Below are 23042 nucleotides of genomic sequence, written 5' to 3' on the forward strand. Positions count from 1 at the left end.
GTACACAATAAGATGTGTGATGTAATAAGAATAGATAGAGAAACAAAGTGGGAAGTGGAGGAGTTTGCATCAGAATATGCTTTCCAGTGAAGCATTCCAACTAAGACTTTTGGTAATCAATTAATTCACCTCTTCTTCCATCTTATTGGACAGACGGCTAACACGTTTCTCATCCTTAACTTAATTTTCACTGTTAAATTATTTTTTTTTTTCGATTTATACAGATTTTATTATTATCTCAAAGTCACAAGAAAGAGCAGGAAAAAAATGTCTGATTTGGATTCTAGTTTTGATCCTTGTAAGATTTAGTTAAGCATATGAAACATATATGTGTTATTCAGACTACTTTTACTACGATATTATATATTACCCTCGCATGTATCAAATAATTGTAAAAGTTCAACAATAGACATCAAATAATTGAACACATTTAGCATGTCATAAGTTGTTAATTTGTGGACATTCATAGTCTTATTAGGTAACAATAAGGTTAAATATGTTTAATCATAAATTACAACATCAAAATTTTATAATATTTGATAGTGAACGGGTCGTTTGGTTTGAATATAAGTTATGATATGAGATAAGTTATTTTGAGATTAATTATGATAGAATAAGATATGTTGGGATTAGTTATGATTAGTTAAATTATGCTCAAACTATTTCTTATTGAGTGTTAGTTTGTTGTATTCAAAATAATATGCATTACATAGATTTTAAAAATAATTTATTTCTTTATGAAAATACACTTTATGAATATGAACAGTGATTAAAAGGGGTTTAAAGGAATATCTTTGTTATTTATCTATTTTATTTCGGGATAAGTTATCCCGCGATTACTATACCATCCAAGGCGAAGGATAATTTATCCCATTACTAATTATTAATTCAAAAATAAGTTATTTCAAAGTTATCAACCAAATAACAGATCAAGTAACACTATAATTTAATCCTAAAATTATTTGATGTTATCTTTCACTGGATTTATGGTGCAACTGATCAATTCAAGACTTGAGGATAAAAATCTTTAAAAAACAACCTTCACTTTGTACGAATTTGAATTAGTCGAATTAATAGTATTGGACTATTGAAGGCCTAAAAATAGAGAAAAGTAAAACTTAGGAATAAAGGATGGCCTGAAACTCAAAATGATGTACAAATTGCAATAGAGACTCCAGAGAATGAGATGTGGACATCCACATGCAGCCTCTTGTCACTTTCTTCTTGGAATTTTTCACTATCTTAGGATATGTAAATATATATCTACTATAAGTTTATGCAAACACTCCAAAGTTTCCTTCTTTTTTTTTCATCAATTCATCAATTTTCATTATATGATATATATAAAACTTTCCCCCATTAATTTTTTCTTTATAGGATTTATTAAAATTATCACAGTACATTTATTCCCCAGTTCCATAATTATTGTACGTTCACGTTATTTATAAAATCAAGATCGAATTAATTTTTAAAAATCATTTTATCTTTACATACTTTTTTGTAGTGTAAATAAGTTTGCAAGATTTCAGAAAAGGTATTTTAAGGGATAAATTAGTATAACTGTTATTTTTATTTATGATTTCTTAAAAGAAAGGTAAAGTAGAAAATAGACGAGTAATATAAAACAGAGCGAGTAAGATATAATGGAGAAAAAAATATACATATCGCATTCAAACCCACCAACAAAAAATAGTGCATTTGCGGGGACACTTCAGAAATTGTTTTGTCCATTCTTAGAATCTAGATTGAGTTTGCCAGACGCTACATATTGGCTACGTTAAGTTTGATCATAGTCTCCATTTATAGGTTGTGAATTCTTACCACAATTTAATATTAATATTACAAAAACAATCGAGTTTATAATTAAATATTTATGGATGTTTTGTAGAGTTTTTCAGAATCATACGAGGTCTAAGAAAAGCTATTGAACTTACTTGAATCGATGACCAAACTTCTAGATTTTTCTTCGATATTAATAACATAAAATTTTTAAAAAATTATTTTTTTCTCGTAAGAGAAATTTAAGTTTGCAACCAATTAATTAGGTGATCGGCAAGTACTTGGAATGATTTCTTTATTCAGATTTAGATAATTTTTCGCTCATAAATTAATTTTTGGTGGTTAAATTAGACTTATTAATAGTATAATTTACATAAATTAAATTTTATTGTATTGAGAATTAATTATATGATGGGTAACGGCTTAGAATATTATTATTTTTAAAAGTTTAATTTTCAAAGTTACATAAAAAATGTTTTATACATTTATGTCATTTTGAAGAATTTTTCGATAAAACATTGAAGGAAAATAAAAGTACATAGTGTACTGTAATTGATGCATTGGACACACAGGCTCAATAATGATATTATGCTGCCACAATATTGGATGACAACCCACCATGTAATATAATATAACAGACTATACTAGCTAGATCATAAGATGAGGTGACATTTTCCATATAGAATTGCACAATAATTAATTATCTACATACTAATTTAGCGTATATCTTATAGTATTAACATTATCACCCACACATAATTTAATTAATTAAAGCTATAGTTATACAATATTCGACACTAGTTTAATAATAATAATAATAATAATAATTTAATTAAAGTAGTGGAGTGGGATTTGCTGTATCGTGTTTGTGCCTTGGATATTGAACTCTAGGGATTCCCTCCTATCTAAGTATGACTCTCTCTGTTCAATCAAATTTAAAACAGAGAATTTTTGTTTTAAGTTATTAAAATTAGTGATGTTGATGTTGGATTATTCAACTACTAGTTGTAGTACTAGAGAATATTTTCTTTCTTTCTTGAACCTCGAGAGATTCATCTACCATATGCTCCTTGCTTTATCTCTCTGTCTTCTTCTTTCTTTCTATCTCAATTAACGTGATAGTTAAATCTATTAATTTATTCAAAATCGTTTGATCATGAATTTTGAGAAACAAAATCTTAAATTTAATAGTTGAAATACAATTTATGTAATTGTAAACCAAACAAAATATATTATAAATTATAATAATTGAAAAGAAATAATATTGTGATCAATTCTTTGAATTTCATAACAATTTTTCACTCATTATTCCAACAGATAAATAGTACTTCCTCAGTGTTTGATTTACTTTCATTTTTAGTTTGTTTAAAAAAATGACACGTTGCTATATTAAATAATAATTTTGCACTCTATGTATTTTACTCTTAGTGAAATGTCTACAGACACATAAGTTTCTAAAATTTATTTTGGACCACATATTTTAAAAGTCTTACTTTATTTCTTAAACTCTATATCGAGTCAATTACCTCACATAAAGTGAAAAAAAAAGTAGTAAATGTTTCATCTGAATTAAAAAAAAAAAATTAGTTCCACTATTTCATGAACGCTCTATTTGTTTTCCACCATAAATTTTTCCAACAAAGTGATTTGATGAAATAACTATCATATTTTATAATATAAACTTTAATAAATAACGATGACAAAAACCTTTGTTTAGTAGAGACATTGAAAGTAAATATTAAAGTAATAGAGGACATAAATTTATTCTAGACCTTACCCTTCACGTGAAATTAGCGCAAAAGAATTGATTTAAAAGAAACAAGGAAATGTTAAGTTTAATTAATTAATGAAATTATTATTTTTTTGTTTTCTCTTAAGTATTATATTTGTCTCAAACCGTGAAGAAAGAAGACTCACGTCGCCACCTAGCTAACTTTGTCTGCTTATTCTTTGTTTCAAAACGATTCCTTTTTTTTTCTTCTTTTTTTTGTGAAAGAAGTAAAATGGTGGGAGAATGTGAGAAGATGGTACTCATCTCTTCTTCCACTACTAATCAAATATGGCCACAGGTTTTTTTCCTTTCTCTTTCTCAATTATTAGTCTAAATACCCACCACCCCCATGACCCCATCTTTGTCTTGTAGCATTTGGATTTAGAATATCTCTACATTGGTCTTGTTATTATTTTTACCCTAAACTTATCACACATCCACTCTTTTAATTTCTCTGTTCATATTTCATACGATATTTTCTTTCTTTCTTTCTTATTCTTCAGATAGATGAGAAAAATAACTTGATGATGGATTCAAATGGTACTAATGCTGCTACTAGTAATAATATGGAGAAACCAATTCAAGATCCATCACAACAACAACAACAACAACCACCACCACATCTTAAATGTCCTCGTTGCGATTCGTCTAATACAAAGTTTTGTTACTACAACAATTATAGTTTGTCTCAGCCAAGGCACTTTTGCAAGGCATGTAAAAGGTATTGGACTAGAGGAGGAACATTAAGGAATGTACCAGTTGGAGGTGGATGTAGGAAGAACAAAAGAATCAAGAGACCATCAGTTAATTCTTCTTCTTCTACTACTACTACTAGTCATGATATAATTACTACTTCAACTCCAAATATTGTAAACCCTAGCCACCATCATCAACTTCATCATGGAGTAGTCCATAATAATATTGATCACCTATCTACTACAAATTCACAAAATCATCTTAACCCTTTATTTTATGGGTTGACACATGAGAGGTCTGATCTCAACATTCCATTTGCAAGGCTTTTTAATTCTAGGGTTTCGAGTCATGCTGGAGGAGTCGACCCTGAGGGACAAGTGTATTCCTTAACCGACAATATCCCGGGATTAATGGATCGTCGTATGGGGCTAGGGTTTTCAAATTCTTCTGGAGGAGTAGTCAATATGGGTCATGAGAATAATAATAATAATAATAATAGTAGTAGTAGTAATTATGGGCATGGTGGGTTCAATCCTATTAAGCAAATCCAAGATGTTCATGTCATGAGTACTAGTAATTGTACAACTTCAACTACTTCACTTCTTTCAAGTTACCCTAATATGTTTGGATCTTCATCATCAACATCAACTATGGCTTCTCTTATAGCTTCAAGTCTTCAACAACAAAAGTTCATGTCTAATATTAATGGTAACAGTTTTCACAGCTTGTTGACTCCTAATAATTATGAGGAATTGCAAATGTCAAGGGGGGAAAACAACAATACTAATATCAATAATGTCCATGAAGGTGGTGGAAATGGGATCACAATGTTGAAAGAAGAGAAAATGGATCTATCAAATCATCAAATTCATGAACAAATTATTAATTCATCTGATCCTTCACTTTCTTGGAATGGTGCTTGGCTTGATCCTTCAAATATGGGGTCTAATTCAGTCCCTTCTCTCATCTAGGACAAGTACATTTAAATTTGTCTTTTTTACCTTCTTGATCTCCCTCTCATTTTTATTAACATGTGTCTTTCCTAGCTAGGTAGGTACTTTTTCGTCTATGTTGCTCGGATCCTCCAAGAATGTTGTTGTACTCGTATCATATACACATATCCAGCAAATGAAGGATCCGAACAACATAACTTCTTTTCTCTCCCTTCTACTAAAATATTGTCAAGACCATATATAGAAGAAGAAGAAATATCAGGGCTTCATATTGATGAGAGGAATTGGATCGGAGTGATCATGTCAGCTGCAAAAAAAAAAAATCAGCCCTACTAAATTTTTACAGTCAAAAGGTTGAAAAAGTCTCTCATTTTTGCGCTGAGAGGAACCTCGGATCCTATTCATCCCACCACAATATCAAGTTAGCTTTATCATGAAGAGTACAACATTCAGAGTTGATGAAGAAGCTGCTTTCTAGTTCCAGTGAGTTAATTAGTTTTAGTTTTAATCTTAATTTTAATTTTAATCTTATTTTGTATGTATATAGATGCATGACATTGCAATTTTAATTTCTTGATGTACTTTTCAGAATGTGTATTAGGTTTTGGGTGGGGGTTACAATGTTGGAGTCCTCATTATAAGAGGACTTAACCAACAATGTTAACTTTTTTTCATTTGAGTTTTTTTTTTAATTCTAAGAATTTTTTCCTCCTTGTAGCTTAGGGGAAAATGGTTGGGGTATATTTTGGGTATAGAAGAGAGGGAGACTTTGTTGTTTTAATATGATTATCATTTTATTAAGTTTGCCATGCCATTTTCTTTTTTATTTCCTTTGCTCTTGTTAATTATTTTCCCTTAGCAATATTCTTGTTTTTCTATGTCAATTTGACACCAATTGAACTGAGGTATTAGATATCCATGATAATTGAAGTAGTAATTCATCAAATCATATGATAAATTTTAAAAAATATTTAAGGTGTATATATATATATATATTATATATAAAATCTACATTAAATACCTATAAAAATCAAATCTTTTATAGCTAAAAACAGATTTTGTAATGTTTTTAACTTATTCTTGAATAATAATGTCTATTTTAAAAAAATAGGAAAAAGGGAATATACTATTTTTTGAATACAACTCAAGGATAAAACTAAAAGACAGTTATAGATTCCCTCTAAATAGGTAACATCAATGTGGCATTTTTAATAGATGAATAAACCCATATATGATGGATTAATTTGTTGTAATTGATTGGTATGGAAGGTCTAAATTGATGTTAGAAATTATTATGGCATGGTGACCACACACAAAAAAAAATTAAAAAGATAGGGTGAGACAGAGAAAAAAGAAAAGATTCTCTATGTCAGTATATATCCATGAGAAAAAATAATGGAGTAGTAGTACTGATGGTTTACAAAGCTGAAAATTATTGGGAAGCATGCTACTACACTAAGCTTATGTCGATTCAATATTATTATTATGTTATGTGTTGGGGGTGGGGTGGGGATATTCTTCTTTACCCTGACAATTTGCTTTTTTTTCTTCATATAAACACATACACACCACATTCTAAAAAGCTTCATTTCACGTTTTTTTTTCGACTTTATCCTATCACATTATAAGCCCCCCACCCCCACCCCACCCCACCCCAACACACACACTCCACCACCACTTATCCCACCATTTTTTTCGATATTTGATACTTGTGTTAGAGTCTGTTACATTTAGATTCATGCTCCTTAATAAAGCTGACTTTGTATCTATGATGACACAAATTCGAGATTTTTAGGTTAAATGATGAATAAGTACTTATTACTCTATCACAACTTTAAGTGGTGCGTAAGCATTTTCATTTTTACATTGATTGTTATCGATCTTGAAAGGGGAATTCTAAATTTTAGTTTAAAAGTTTTGAATCACATTTATTTTTATTAGGTTCTGAATATATTAATTATATATTTTTAAATAAAAAATTTAATACCAGAATACATAGTTTAAACTGAAGTACTAGGTTGTGCTGAATTTGTAATCACAATATTGACTTAGGGCCTTGTCAATCTATTGTCATTTGTGACAACTCAATTTGTAGATACAAATTTGAATTTGAGCTCTATGAGGTTTAAAGTTGATGTTTAATTTGCATTATTATTTCTAAATAGTTTCACCTACTGCTTATAAGTTGTTTCAACATACTCACTAATTGATTACATGTGTCTTTGGCACCACAGTATCAAACCACACAACAAAAAACTTAGAAATTTCAGACAAGAATTTATTTGTCGAAAATATTTTTGACGGATTTTTTTCTCAATAAAACTTTCATATTTTTGATGGTATCTGATAGAAATATCTATTCAAAATTCTCGTTTTTATATATGTTAAGGATGTCCAACATCATTCTTGATGAAATAGTATGTATAATTTGATTGTACAATTAACATATATAATTCACTTCTTGTCATCGTATTACACTAATAATGTTACATTGTTGTGTATGATATAAACATTAAGAATAAATTATTTTGAAAATTTTGGGACACATCGATTACAAGCTTATCATTTTAAATAGTCCACTGAGTTTGTGTCAATTTTAATGTGAAGGAATTAGTTTCATTAATACATGCATGTGTCAAAGATATACGTTAATAATTTGGTACTGAATAAGTAAATGCCACTTCAAATTAGCATTATTTGATTGTTGACTGAAATTCTACAGTTGATTTTTGCCTCCATTAAGTGATGGACTTTTTGTGTGTCCCTATGTTTTTTTCTACCTCCACTAACACAGAATCTAGTCAAATTGCAAATTTCCATACTAGACTATAGTTTTTATTTTTATTTTTTTTAAAAAAAATCCACCTATTATCATGCACCTTGCCTTCTTCAACGTGATTGACGGTGTGATTCAACATTAGTTTGAATATTCAATTTAACAAGGAAAAAAAATTAAATTACGTTCTCGCACGATCATTAGTAATAATTATCTCAAAAAGTTAATTTTATAACAAAAACCCATTCAATTATTTGTCACATCAAAGTCACTTGAGTAACTAATTTACGTGATGTTCTTTTGTACATGTTGATTAAGTGAAATTATTTCTTTGAGCCATACTTTTGGAAAAATGAGAAAGGTCCAAATATGCTTTAAAAGTATTCAAAATTATGTCCTTCATTAATAATTGAATTCACATATGCACTAGATGGTCTAAACATGCTTTTTAATTTAACTCAAAACCTCAATTAAGTGAAATTAATAATTGAATTCACATATGCACTAGATGGTCTAAACATGCTTTTTAATTTAACTCAAAACCTCAATTAAGTGAAATATATGATTAATAAGCAAAAATAAAGTAAATACTAGGCTCTTAAAATATGTGAAATTAACATGGTTTTATTTTACATACATATATTCATTCCTAAAACATATACTTGTTGAAGAGTAAGTCATTTAAACAGACAGCTAGAACCTAGAGATGACCCTAACTTAAAGGAGGAAGAAGACACAAAAATAGCCCTATACTTAGCGATAGATAAATTTTATAATTAAATAATAATATACTTTCCTAATTTATTTAATGATGAATTGTTTAAAACTTATGTTAGCTACAAACAATTTAATGATAAAATTTGTAGAGACTTTCAAAAATTTTGTAGAAAATAAAAAAGGTCAATCCCCTACACTACACTATATATTTACCCATTTAATTTTAACAAGAGGACTGGATCAATTTAATAAAATAATGGATAATTTTTAATTTTTATGATATTTTAATTTAAAAGGTAAATAAATTATCCTTGCATTATCTATTGAAAATATAACATGAGTGACTATACAGGTGAGATTAAATAAATAAATAACTCATCTATCACTTAAACAAAAAGTTGACTTTCTCAAATAAATAACCTTTAAAGTGAGGTGGAAGAGTCTTGGTTATAATGGGCTTTGCAGTCTATCAATACTGATATGGGCCTCATGCTACGTCTCTTGGTGAAAAGCCTTTTTTTTCAGGATACATTTCAGATATATAGCTACTATCTAATTTTATTTTATTTTATGGATATAATTAAATACTAAATAGCAAAAATAATTATATTCAAATAATTTTTCTAATATATATGCAAATAAGTACTAAATGATAAATTATTAGCACACGCCTAATCAATTATAGTTAGGCACATTTTACGGTTATGTTCCCATGTTTATCGATTTTATCACTTTTCATTACTCTCTCGTTCAAATATCACAGATTTTCTTTTCCTTTTTTTTACAAGTCTTTGAAATTCATAATTTATTTTAAGAGTGATTTTCATGATTCTTCTTTATTAAGATTCTTGTAATTGTATTTTTTCCCCTTTTTTTGACGATTATATTTGTATATATCTATACTTTTTTGCTATTTTCATAAAGTTTTGCTTGAAAATTTTGTTTTCTCCGTTACAATGACGGAAATTAGTATTGTGATGAGGGTTATAAAATGTATACATTTATTTGACGAAATTTTAGATGAACTATCCTCTTTTGATTTGTGTGTTACTCAAAAGTATAGCAAAGAAAAATTTGAGGCTCTATTACTGGAGAATGAAAGAAGAACAAATAAAGAATCACAATTGCCCTATACCTTCCATCGTGTTGATATATTAATACAGTGGAATACTTATACATTTAAATACTTATATTGTATTATATTTCTTTGTTTTTTTTGCCTTTTTATTGTCCATTTATATTGAAATATTATCACAAGTTGATAGGTTGATTAACTACACAAGTACATTTGGATACATAAACACATTAAGTTTGTATTTTTTTTTAAAATATACTCAAAGCAACATTGTTTGCCCACTGTATCCAAATTTTGTCTAACAACAAGAGTATTTACACTATAAAGTTTGTCTGATAAGGTAAATCATATTTTAATTATCTTGTTCTAATGCTAAATTGCTATACTTTACTTTAATATATTGATACATTAAGTTTTATAAATATTTGTGTTCATTTGAAAACAAAATATTCATATGCTAACCGTTTATATTGAAATATTAACACAAGTTTAAAGATTGATTAATCATAAAATACATTTGAATACATAAATACATTACGTTTGTATTTTTTTTTTAAAGTACTTGAAGCAACATTGTTTGTCCACTGTATCCAATTTTTATATAACAACAAAGGTATTTATATGTATATTATATAGTTTTTTTTATAAGGTAAATTATATTTAAATTGTCGTGTTCATATGCTAAATTGCTATACTTTAATTTGTTTGATATATTGATACATTAAGTTTTATAAATACTTGTATCCATTTGAAAACTAAATATTCATATGCTAACCGTACACATAATAGACTAACCGTGGATAAAAAAATAATTTTTTTTTTATATTAAATCGCCTGATTAAAGCTTATGTAGATATACATACAGAAATCATGACATAGTTCATGATTTGAAGAGAAACTTATATCGGTACTATTTAATTAATTTAAGAGTACATGTTTGGTGTATATTCTTGTTCTTGTATGCATGAGTGTCACGTTCAAAATCAAACTTTTAGATGCTTAATGGTATGTGAATTGAAGAATAAATACAAGAAAGTGATAAATTAATTTAACTAAACAAAATTAATTAAAAACCTTTATGTTGACTAAGAAAATTAATTTAACTTAACAAAATTAATTGAATACCTTTATGCTGACTAAGAAAATGGAGACAATTGAAGAATTGAATATGACGTATCTCAATCTTTTTGTTAAATTGATTAGAAAGTTAATTTATGCATTGAAAGATATTTATAAGTTATTAATCTAAAATTGAGAAGTTGAGAATTTTGGGACGTAATTAAAGGTACTCAGTTATATTAAATACCATATTTAGTGCATTCTAATTATAATTATATCATTGTATAATTAAGAAAAATACATAAATATATCTAAATATACATATCTATAGTCGTTTTTGATAAATAACATACTTATAGGTGTTAAATTTCAATAATTCTATAAATATAATTATTTATGTAAGTTACTCTTCTTTTTATTTAATAAAAGAAATCTAAACTAAAATATAACTGTGACCTAAGTTTAGAATATTTTTTTCTTATTTAGCATAAGTTACTAGCATAAGTTACTGACTTATGCATGCATAAAGTTTAATTCAAGTTTATTGAGTTTAATCGCATACTTAATTTTTATCATTCATCTACCTCTACTTAACTACTCGTTAGATATCACTAATACAAGTACTAAGTAATTATATTCACCAAATTAATATTACTCTAGGTCTACGACCGCTAGGTTACTTAGAAAGGGCACGCATATATTATAAATAAATTATGGAGTACTTCTATAACAAGTACAGAACGTTGGTTCGTTTGATATTTGTCGGCATGTCAACCATTCATTTCTACCTAATAAATTAAATTAAACATTAGACAACATTTTAAAGTTTTAGGCAATGATAATGAGAAACTTCAAAAGATCAAAATGTTTCACGGACTTTACAAGGAGACACTTATATACATATTTAGAAAGCTAGGGAAAGGTCTATCAAATTCTTGTTACGACTTCTTTTATAAAATATTGTAATAGATGTAATTTTTCAACAAAAGTAATTCAAAAAATATTCTCATCGAATGTATATATATTTGACCATCCTTACTAATATAATAACTTAAAAAGAGACGACACACAAAAGAATAGCTGAATGATATGGGTGCCCACAGTTAACATCCAAAGAATGATCTTATAAAGCTATGGGTCATTAAAACTTAGTTCACGTTCACGTTAAAAATATCTTTGAAGCTAATAATGACTACTATGTTAAAGAGTGATAAAAAGACTCTAATGAGATGGGTGAACTAATTATAATGCTTGGACAATCCTCCTCTATTTGAGCTAGATTTTGGTGTGTGAGTTAGGCCTAAAATCTAATTTAACATTGTATGCGAGCAAGACTTGTCTCACTTGACGTTGGGACCCTTAGAATCATAATTGTCCACGCACCATATGCCAAGCACTGGGCGTGAAGTGAGATGTTAAAGAATGACAAAAGTCTCATATTGATGGTAAATGAGACGAGTGGACTCCTTATAAGACTTGTGCAATCCTCCTCCTTTGAACTATAACTTTTGGGGATGAGTTAGGCGTAAGACCTAATTTAATATACCAACTAAAAGAATGTGAAATAAGTAATTGTCAAAAAAATTATTACCGTTATTACTCTAAAAGGACAACTTGAAAGCAAAATTATATTAGAAGTTTTAGACGAGAGGCCCATTACATATATTTAGACATGATCAATTGAAATTTTCCTTCAAAACATGAGCAATTAGCATTTGATGAAAAATATTGGTTGAATCCATTGGTATTCTCTCGAAGTTGGCATCAAATTTTATTTAAAAAATTTAATTAGATTTTTTTGTTCATTTTGAATACTTATAGTAAGCTTTTATCGTGTCATTTCGATATTTTTTTTATTTCCAGATCCAATTTAAGTGCGTGTTGACAAACGCCTTTGTTGGAGGAAAAAAAAAAAGACCAATCTTCAAGTGACAAATAAATTCATTTTTAAAAGAAAAAGAAAAACATCACTTTTTTTTTCTCCAGATGTGTAATCCTATGCCCCAGACCCCCTTTCTTCATCTTCTTCCTATTCCAACAAGAACATAAAAATCTCCCAACCATTTCGTTCTCAGAAAATTCATTCTTCATCTTCTTTTTATTTTGTGCCTTGAAACTATTATTTTTTTTTAATAAAAAAAACCTCTTCTCCTCCGTTATCGATGTATAATCTCTTCTTATCCAACTCATTTCCTCCATCTTTTCTATTATGTATTTTCTTTTACCGGAAGTCATTATGACTTGTAGCAGCAGATACAAATATAAGAATTTCACTTTTTTAAAATATTCATTTATATTATAGTGGAAAAGAAGTGAAAGAAAATATAATAGTTGTGTATTTTAATATTTTGTACTAGTATTGAATGATGGATAAAAAATTAAATTTAATTTTTAAGAAAAAAGAAAAAACTAAGTAATGTACAAATTAAACTTAAAACCAACAAAAATTATATGCTTTTCCAAAAGTTATGTGATGATGAGGGGCGATCTATGGTTCTATAGATGCTCATATGAAAAAAATTAATAATTTATCACTATAATTTTTTTCGTTTATCCTTATTATTAGCTATGATAACATTTCTCTAAATTATAAGAAATTGTTATTCTATTTATTGGTCACTATTAAAAATAAAACCTGTGAACCGGTGAAATTTTATGTTATGAAATATGATTTTTTTGGTTATCCGCATCAGTTCGATGAAAAATGTAGGGTGAAAAATCAATTCTAACTAAAATAGTGAAAAACTTCCTTAAGTTTCAATAGGAATACAATGCTATTTTTTTCTCACCAATTCAGTTAAAATATCTAAAAAAGAACATTTTTCTAATAAAAAAATTGATTTTTTTTAAATATGTCTTTTATAGAATAATAATGAACAAGTATAAATTTTTTTCCGAAAAGGAGAAACAAAGTTGCCTGAAATTAAAAGTAAGTTGTTAAGGAATGTCACCAACTAACGTTATATTGAACAATATCTTCGTTAATTATACGTGAAATTCTTTATAAAAAATACATGTCAACAATGAAATATGAACCCTGATTAAACAACACTAAAATAGTACTAAATACCCATCCAAGAGCCATTGGATCAATTAGATCAGTTATTCATTAGATTTTTTATGTTAATTTTATATAAACAATATTTAATTTTTATACACGTATATATATCGTAAAAAAATTAATAGGTGCTCGAATACCCGACGAACTCCACCTAGGTCCGCCCTGGGATTACTAACCTCATTCTGAAGTTGAAACATCCGTTAGTAGAATAAAGTAACTTCAAAAACATTTTAAACATAAAAGAGAAGGGAATAATGATCGAACCCTTATATGTACACATTTCCTCCTCCTTTTTTAAAATTTAATAATAATAAAAATACTCCCCTTATTGTTGTTGTAGAGAGTGGTCCAATTATCTATGTAGTAATCCTTAGAATATTTCTCCAAATTCGAGGATCCAAAAATGTCATTTAAGAGACACCAAAAATAGGGTATGAATTATGATAATCTTCAACTTCAAAGACTACTCAATTATCCATAAGCCACATGTAAACGTGCATATGGATGGGTAAACTAAAATACTAGTACTTCCTTCAATTATTATTTAAATATTAATAGTAATATATAGGGCATTTAATTTTCTAAATTTTTTGATGATGAAAAATGAAACGAAGTGATATAAAAAAAATATGAAAGGAGAAGCAATACACGTGGGCTTCAATGTGGTAGGATTTAATCTATTTCGTATCAAATTGAAAATTACCTATCATTAGAACAATTCACAACATCGTAGGGGAAAAAAATGGCAAAAATTTAGCTAGAATGATAATTTTTTTTATGTTATTTTATTTTTTTAATTTCAATATATTTAAACTAAAAAAAGGATTAACTTATGTTAAAATAAAAAATATTATAATTTTTTTAATTTTATTATCAAATTCTGATCAAAATTTTCTGATTGTTTAGTACTTTCCTAATTTTACTTACTTGTAAAAACATGGTTATCTCTAATTGGCCAATCCAACCTAAATCATTAAAAGGTCCATAATATATACTCCTTTCATTTCATCATTTCTTCTTTTAAGTACATAAATGTAAAAATTAAACAAGATATTATGGCAGTAATAAGTATGTTGACAAAATGGTCCTGCTGGAGCTTACACGTACGGGTGTGTTTCGTACAAAGAAAGTTATTTCAAAAAACAAAATTAAAAAATTATGAGGAATTCAATATTATGAAATCTATTTTTTCATTAAAGGAGAAATATAATGTTGTTATTTGCTCTTATTTACCCTAAAAAAAATAATACTTCACTTGAAGAAATTTCATCAAAACATTTTGAACCCCCATTGACTTTACAGTTATATCAAGTATTAATAATCACAACAAAATACATATAAATAATTTAATTCATCTGGCTTTCCATGAGAATGCATGTATATGTAGCCCCCATTTGCTTCAAGTCTAAGCAAATTCAGCTAATTATAATTTTATAAATTTATTAATACCATTATCTTAAATTCCTTATGTGACACTATTTTATTATTTATTATTTTGTTCACATAAAAAAAAAGTTAAAAAGTTGAACCAGGTTGTTCAACCACAAGACTGGCTGACCAAATGATGGTGGAGCTGGGGTCCCACCAAAGTCCATAGCAATGTGGGACCCTTAAATATGTTCGAAAGGGTAATTAGAAATGATATATGATGGGGAAAAATTGTCGCACACTAGAAAATCATCTACTTATGAATGTGTCAATAAAGCCACACAATGGATTATTATTCTTGCATGCATCTGTCACTTGATCCCTTACACTTGTGCTTTTCTTTTTTTCCTTGTAGGTGAAAAAAAATATAATTTATTTATTTAAATTAAAAATATTTATATTTAATAGTTTTATATAAATTGTTATTTTTTATATTCAATAAAATAAATAAATTGAATCGTGTAATATGATTCTACTCCACACCCATCTCAAGATTGTTATGGATTATCATATATTTTTATATGGGACCCTCCAAGTCTCACACCATGCCCCTTTCACCTCTAAATTAATTTCCACTCAAGATAGATAGATTCTTTAGACCTGATAGACCTTGTCCCTTTCACGTCTCTTCAATTCCCACCTCTTGAAATTTCTGTTTCCAAACTATTCTTTTTTGTTAGTGCACAATTAGAGGTTATTCACTAATTAGATAAGAAATAAGTTATTTATATATTATTTAACTTTAGATAATTCTTGTGACGTTTGATAGATTGATGGATAGAAAGTAAATTATTTGTATGTAAAATTAATATAATATTTAGTACACAAATTTAAAAAATTGAGATAATTAATACATGTATAATCTTGCATAACTAAAGTACATTTATACACGTATAACCTTCGAATAACTAATATCCATGTAACATAATACATAAGGTCCTTCGTAACTAATTCTTATATTGCTAATATTCACTAGCTCTAATCAGTTATAGCTTACTAAAAAAACTAATCAACAATTAAGATGTAGGAAAAGTATAATCTTAGGATTAATAATCACTAAAACTATGTTAATGCTTTTATTTTCTTCGTTCGAGCTCGAAATTTTCGATTAAAAAAAGAGGATCGATTTAAATATGTCAGTACACCTTTTGATCGTCATGTCTCTTAAGTTAAGTGTACCAAAGAGTGTTCCTTGCGGAGAACCAATCAATTTTATTAGTAAAACGATGACGTTTAAACTTAATTTTTTTAAACAAGCAATTAAAAGTACGATTATCTTTGCATAAAGAGAAACATTAGTTAAATTTCGGAGTAACCATTTGCTTCCAGTCTGTTAGAGTGCAAAGTGCATTTGCATATACTCATATTCACGTGGCAATAACGATAGTGAAATATTTCCTCCATTTTATTTTACTTGGTCCCGTTGAGATAATATATTTCTTAAAAAAATTTTAATTAGAAATATATTTTATTTTCTTAGTAATATTTTGAAACTTCAAACCTAACTATTACTATGTTAATTTTTAATAATGAGGATATAATATGAAAAAAATAATGTGATAAAGGTCTCTTAAGTTGCTGAAATCAACCAGCAAAATAAAACATCAAATTTTGTATAGGACCCAAGTAAAACCAAATAGAGGGAGTACTTAATTTGTTCCAAATTATTTACTTAAAATAGAAATCTCCGTTCGTTATTATTTGTCATGGTTTTATTTTTAGAGTCAAACTATAAAAACTTTGAATAACATTTTAAGATGCATTTTTTCATCATATTAATATGAAAAAAATTGTAATTTATAGTACTTTTCATATAATTTTAGAATATCTAATTTTTTTATTTAAAATATCAAATTATTGTAATTTAATTTACCTTTAAAAATTAGTCAATTTAACTTTCGATAAATACAACATGACAAATATTTCCAGACGGAGAGAGTACATTTTACACATTTTTCTCAAAATTTTAAATTTTACATTTAAATTTATGACTTGCTGTGATACTTTATATTAATTAATTAACTAACTTTAATACAATCTATTATGTTTATTTCATTATGTGGCAGTTTGACTTCGACAGAGAAGCAGCATTTATAAACGTTTACTCTTTTAGACATCTCATTTATAGTTGCATCAGAAGTTTAGAACTCGTAGCAATCAATTTTGTGAATTTTTTAATATTAATAATGACTGTTATTCCATTATAAAACTTAATTAAAATAACAGACTCAAATTTTAAAATGTGTGAATTCTAGACATATATTAATTTATAGGTACATCTTTCTTGAGTGAACTTTTATCCAAAAATATATAGGATTTAAACCAAATTAAATTAGTGAATTATACCCAACTTGTACCTTATATGCTAGATTTTTTTATTTTTTTTTAAATAAAAAAAATTAGAGGAAGATGAAGGGATAATAGAAAAGGGATAAAAAAGATAGATAATCAAACTCTTACTATTTATTAACAAGGTAAAAATCTAGGTAGTCGACTAACTAAACTATTTAGTTTCTACAATTGAGCTGCTAAGATTCCTCATGAACCTCTGAAAAAATTGTCTTCCAATTTAAACACATCCAATCAATTTAATTTTCAATTATTTTATCCACGAATTTATTTATTTCATGTTGAAGGTAAATATTGATGGTTTGGGTAAAATTTAGAACCATCAAAATTAATTGATTTAATAATGAACGAGTTATTGACACATTTAAAAATAACTTAGGCTGAATTGTTGATCATAACAACTCATTCAATTTTTATTAAGTTTTATTTGCTTTGTTTATTTATTTTTTATTTTTTTAATATTTTTTTATTATGACGATATATAACATATCAAATTAAAAAATATTTTATTAAAAAAAGTGACAAAAAATTTATGAGCCAATTTGAACTATAATCAATCTAACTTTTGATTAATTAAAATATACTAAATTAAAATATGAAAGAATCAAAAACCTATCAAAGGACAAGTTATATTTTCGAAGCTAGTATTGCCGTCTCTAAAACCTACAAATATCTAAAATATTCCAAACTTCTTGTTTAATCAAATTTAACAGCTAGTGGAGTATTTTCTGTAGTACCATCATGCAAATTAATTATAGGATCCTCAAATAGTGGAGTATCCTACTTCTTACGAATAAAAATTATCATTATTTTAGTGTTCGAGTTAGGTGGTGTATTGAAATTATTCTTATTATATATATTTCTTATGTTTTATAAGTATAAATATCAAATAATTTTATTTTTTATAACTTTGATAAACAAAAAGCTTAATTATTTCCTTCATCTAATATTATATTTTATCCTAATTTTTAAAAATATTGTCTCCAGTTATTTGTCATTTCAATAGTTCAAGAAGATGTTAATTATTTTTATCCATTTTATCCTTAGTATAGTGATTGTTTTCTAATACTAACAATAAATCAATAAAGTAAATATTTAATAGAGAAAATAATATAATAAGAAATGCATAAGATCGATTATTAAAAGGAGTAATATGTTTGCATTAGAAAGTATAATGACCAAGTTTATTTATATATAATCATCCTCGAATAGGAGGAAACCATAGTGATTAGTCAGAGAATTCCTTTTTGCTTTAATATAATATAATATTAAACGTAAAACTAAAATAATAAATAAAATTGTTATTCTCCCAACAGATTTGATCATCCCATAGGAAAGAAGTCTAATTAGACCCAAGAGATTTTCATTTCCAACCTGCCAATATTCTCTGATGAAGATCTAAACCCATGGCAGACCAAAGATATGCCTTTGCTCGAAAACCGCAGCCCTAAATTAAATTACTTTATCTTTCTTTATTCATCATGTACTTCTAACTAACTTTATTAATTTAACCTAATGTGCTTTTAAATACTAGTATTCTCTTCATCTCATCTTTACAAATTTTCAACTTCAATGCTTTTTTTTAAAGATTAATCGAGAAAAAAAATTAGATAAAACCTTGAACTATCGTAAATGATATTTCGATACTTTTTGTCATACTTTTGAAATATTGGTGTCTCTGCCATTCAAAAAATTAAAACATATATATCATTTATACTAACAGACATACACGTGTAATAACCTTATCCATCGATCTGATATTTATTAAATATCGGGTCAACGAATAAAATTGTGTCAGCTTGTCCCTATTAAGTCTACTGTTTGAGTGAAGGACATACATGCTCTAGTTTTTGAACAACAGAGGTATCAATGTCCCAAAAGTATGACGACAAATATCTCTATAACATGTATAATAGTTCATAGATTTTTTCAATATTTTTTCTCAATTTAATTTAGTAACATTACTTTGTTAAAATTAGTGTCAAGTCAAAAACCAGATAAGTTTGAAACAAAAGAGTACTCTAATATTTATTTTTTTGAAAAATAAAAAACTCAAAGGTGCATAACTGACGTGTCCAACTTTAATTTTTGGTTCAGGTATGCCCACCCTCTCCCCCCATCTACCAAATCCATTTGATGATTTCAAAAGGGAATGTGTGCGTGTTGCTTTCAATTCATCATGTCATTATGAATTAAATATTCAAACCAGTACAACTGTTACTCCTTATATATTAACTACTGTATATGTAACTAGTTAGGCTAGGGCATATGCTAATTAATATCTCAAATTAATGCACAATATATATATATAGTAGCCCAAGCTAAAGAACTTTAGGAATTGAAACTTGCCCGTTGCCACATTAATAGAACTCCTAAATCATTCCATTGAATAGTCCATTAAGTCTTGTAATATATCAACAAATTAAAATGATCATGCATGCAAGTTCATTTACATATATATGTTCTAGATGGAATTAGCAACCTACCCCTCCACAGCTTCTACATAAAAGAGGCGTTTTATAGTGCTGGTTCGTGTGAGGTGGTGAGAGTAAACGCGAATTCAAGATTTAAATTTAATTCTGTCACACACTTATATATGATTAATTTGAATGGAAAAATAAAATAAATGAAGGTTTAGGAGGGCACATGCAGAAAAGGCAGAGAGGAGCCAAGTTGTCTATATCACTTTTTTGCCAAAGAGATGAGCTCACCACCAATCTCTCATCAGCTCCATGCAAATACTAACATTCTCTCTTTATATATATGGTTGTTTCCTTTTTGTAGACTTTTTCATACTCTATAAACCCTAAAAATATAACAAAGCAAAAAGAAAGTGTTTTTTTTCTTCTTCTTGCTTTTCGAACTACGTAACTGATAGAGTTAAACATTAATAAAGCTGAATTAAAGCAACAAAAAAGATAAGGCTCTAATAACATACAAACACATTTAACTTTTTAGATTAAAAGTTTGAAAAATACAAACCTAACCCAATCCAGAATTTCTCTATAAGAAGGTAAATACATCATACAATAATTTTAGCTAGCTAGGCTAAGGTTAACTCCCTTTTTCCCCTTCATGTCTCTTTGTATTATATTTTCTGCGTTTTACTAAAAAAACGCAGAGATTAATTACCATTGAAAAGTTTCTCTCATTGAAGAAACCTTAAATCTCATGGAGATGGGCCGAACCCTGGAAGATCAGGCCACTGATGATCATTCGGACCAAGAGATGCATTAGCAGCGGAGCTACTAGCAGCTCCGCTGCTAGTGTTACTGGCTGAGTTATTTGGCCAAATATTATTATTGTTGTTGTTGATGAACCTTTGTGTCCATGAACCCAAAGGCCTTGCAGGTTGAAACTGCAACGTTTGATCAGATGGGAAAAATGATGATTCCAAATTGGGCTTTTGGTAAAATCCAGTACTCTCCATTTGTTGATCAATTTGAACCTTAGGAGGAGGAGTTGGAATATTGAAATTACCAAATTGGTTGTTATTATTATTGGTGCCTGAAATTACTCCTAGCTGAGATTGATTATTGATACCTTGGGATAATTGACTCATTGATTGCATGGCAGCTAAAGAAGATAAAAATCCCCCACCACCAGCAGCACCGGTATACAGAGAACTCATTGACGGAAGTGGTGGCGGTTGAGATCTCGAATTGTTACCTGAGAAAAAAGCAGCTGCAGCAGCTGATAAATTCGGTATCTGCGGCGGATATAGTACTTGATGATGAGATCTAGATGATGAACTTTCACCAGCTGATGAAGATGAACCGCCGCCCTTCATTGTGCGTTTACCTTTACGGCAACCACCGCCGACGGGGACGTTCCTTAGGGTTCCACCTTGAGTCCAGTACCTCCTACACGTCTTGCAGAAATAGCGAGGCTGAGTCAAACTGTAATTATTGTAGTAGCAAAACTTGGTATTGTTTGAATCACAACGAGGGCATTTCTGCGGTGGTGGTTGTGCTGGCGAAGCTGAGTTGTTTTCCGGCATCTTCATTCTTCTTTGCTGCTGATTCCGATCATTCTCTCCCGATGATCTTCCACCTAATTGATCCTCCATCTCACTCTTTTCCACTTTTTCCTTGATTGAGAAAAGAAACTTATTTCAATCAGTTTTTATAGTGAAACTTCTCTTCTTCCACAAATCACAAATTCAGATTAAGTAAATGCACACACATGCAAGTCAACCCCTTCAGTCCCTAGAGATATGATTGTAATTAAATCTCAAACTTCTCGTCAACGTTTATACGGTCAATCCTTCCTTTGAGATTATCTAATCATATATATAAGGAACTAAAAATTGAAGAGCATGAGAATTTCTATAAAAATCCAACTAGTAGATAATTACCCTTTTGTAAATGAGGAAAATAGAGTTAAAAAAAAGACATATATAAGGAAATAAATAATAACTACCACCACCTGCCTGCCTTTTTATGGTTAATCTTCAGTAAAAAAAAATAGTCAGTTTACACAAAGACAATGTTTTACTAGTAGCTTAGACAAGTTTAGAAGGAAAAAAAAAAAGAGTTGGGTTGGGGTAGGGTGGGTTAAAGGGGGTGGGGTAAGAGGCGTGCGTGGCTACATATGAATGTTCAGAGAATAGTGAGATGGGACCGAACGAAGAGGTATGGTTTATGTTGTGTTTCTGTTGCGTCTGTGTTCAATCTCGTCTCAACAAATAAAGGAAAGAAGCCATAATTTTCAGTTCAACAAACTTCTGAGCAGACAAGAATTTCCCCTAATAACGACAAATTAGTTTTGCGAATTTTAATTATGGACAAGTACAGTAGCAATAGGAGTATGTGGACCACTAGGGGAGGAATTTTGAGGCGGCGCCGGCGCCGGCGGAGAGAGGGCGGCAGGAGGTGGAGGATCTGGCGGTTAATTGTTATATCAAATGGGTTTTGTGTTAGCTGTGTCAGCTTATTAGTCATTTTTTATTCTCCACTTTAATTTTTTTATTTCATTCTCTTTCTCTCTCTCTCACACACACACTTGTAACTCTGTCATGTTCATGCTTTATTAAAAAGTAACAGACCCACGTCCATGGTTCATAAGATTATTTACACCGAAATTGGCAACTCGATTGACTTGACATAAATTACCCTAAGGCAACTCAATTTATTTCACGCAAATTATTAGTTTTATTTTTGTATTTATTGATAAAATATGTCTTATGATAACTAGCTTAACGTGGATATATTATTGATTTATTACATGATAATAACATAATAATAAGTGACTTCAAATTTATAAAAAGTTGAGAATGTGCTGGAAAGTACTTTTAAATTTAACGAGAATTTAAAAGATAGATTTTACTTATATTGTCAGATTGATAACGTATTTGAAATCTAATTAATCAAATACAT

The 23042-nt window shown here is 28.4% G+C and overlaps 2 protein-coding genes across 2 annotated transcripts; one reads left to right on the forward strand and one right to left on the reverse strand.

Moving 5' to 3' along the window:
• Positions 1–207: 207 nt before the first annotated feature.
• On the forward strand, positions 208–6000 carry LOC101255951 (dof zinc finger protein DOF1.4). The gene is made up of 2 exons (XM_004232850.5): positions 208–3848; positions 4054–6000. The coding sequence occupies exons 1-2, from the start codon at positions 3783–3785 to the stop codon at positions 5215–5217; spliced, it is 1230 nt and encodes a 409-aa protein (XP_004232898.1). The 5' UTR covers positions 208–3782; the 3' UTR covers positions 5218–6000.
• Positions 6001–20594: 14594 nt separating this feature from the next.
• Positions 20595–22571, reverse strand: LOC104645831 (dof zinc finger protein DOF3.1-like). Its single transcript, XM_026029383.2, has 2 exons — positions 22093–22571; positions 20595–21754 (listed from the first exon to the last, which is right to left on the reverse strand). Exon 2 carries the CDS (start codon positions 21731–21733, stop codon positions 20834–20836), a length of 900 nt encoding a protein of 299 aa, XP_025885168.1. The 5' UTR covers positions 21734–21754; positions 22093–22571; the 3' UTR covers positions 20595–20833.
• Between the last annotated feature and the right edge of the window lie 471 nt (positions 22572–23042).

This window comes from Solanum lycopersicum, chromosome 2 (assembly GCF_036512215.1).
Source record: "Solanum lycopersicum chromosome 2, SLM_r2.1".
Lineage (NCBI taxonomy): Eukaryota > Viridiplantae > Streptophyta > Magnoliopsida > Solanales > Solanaceae > Solanum > Solanum lycopersicum.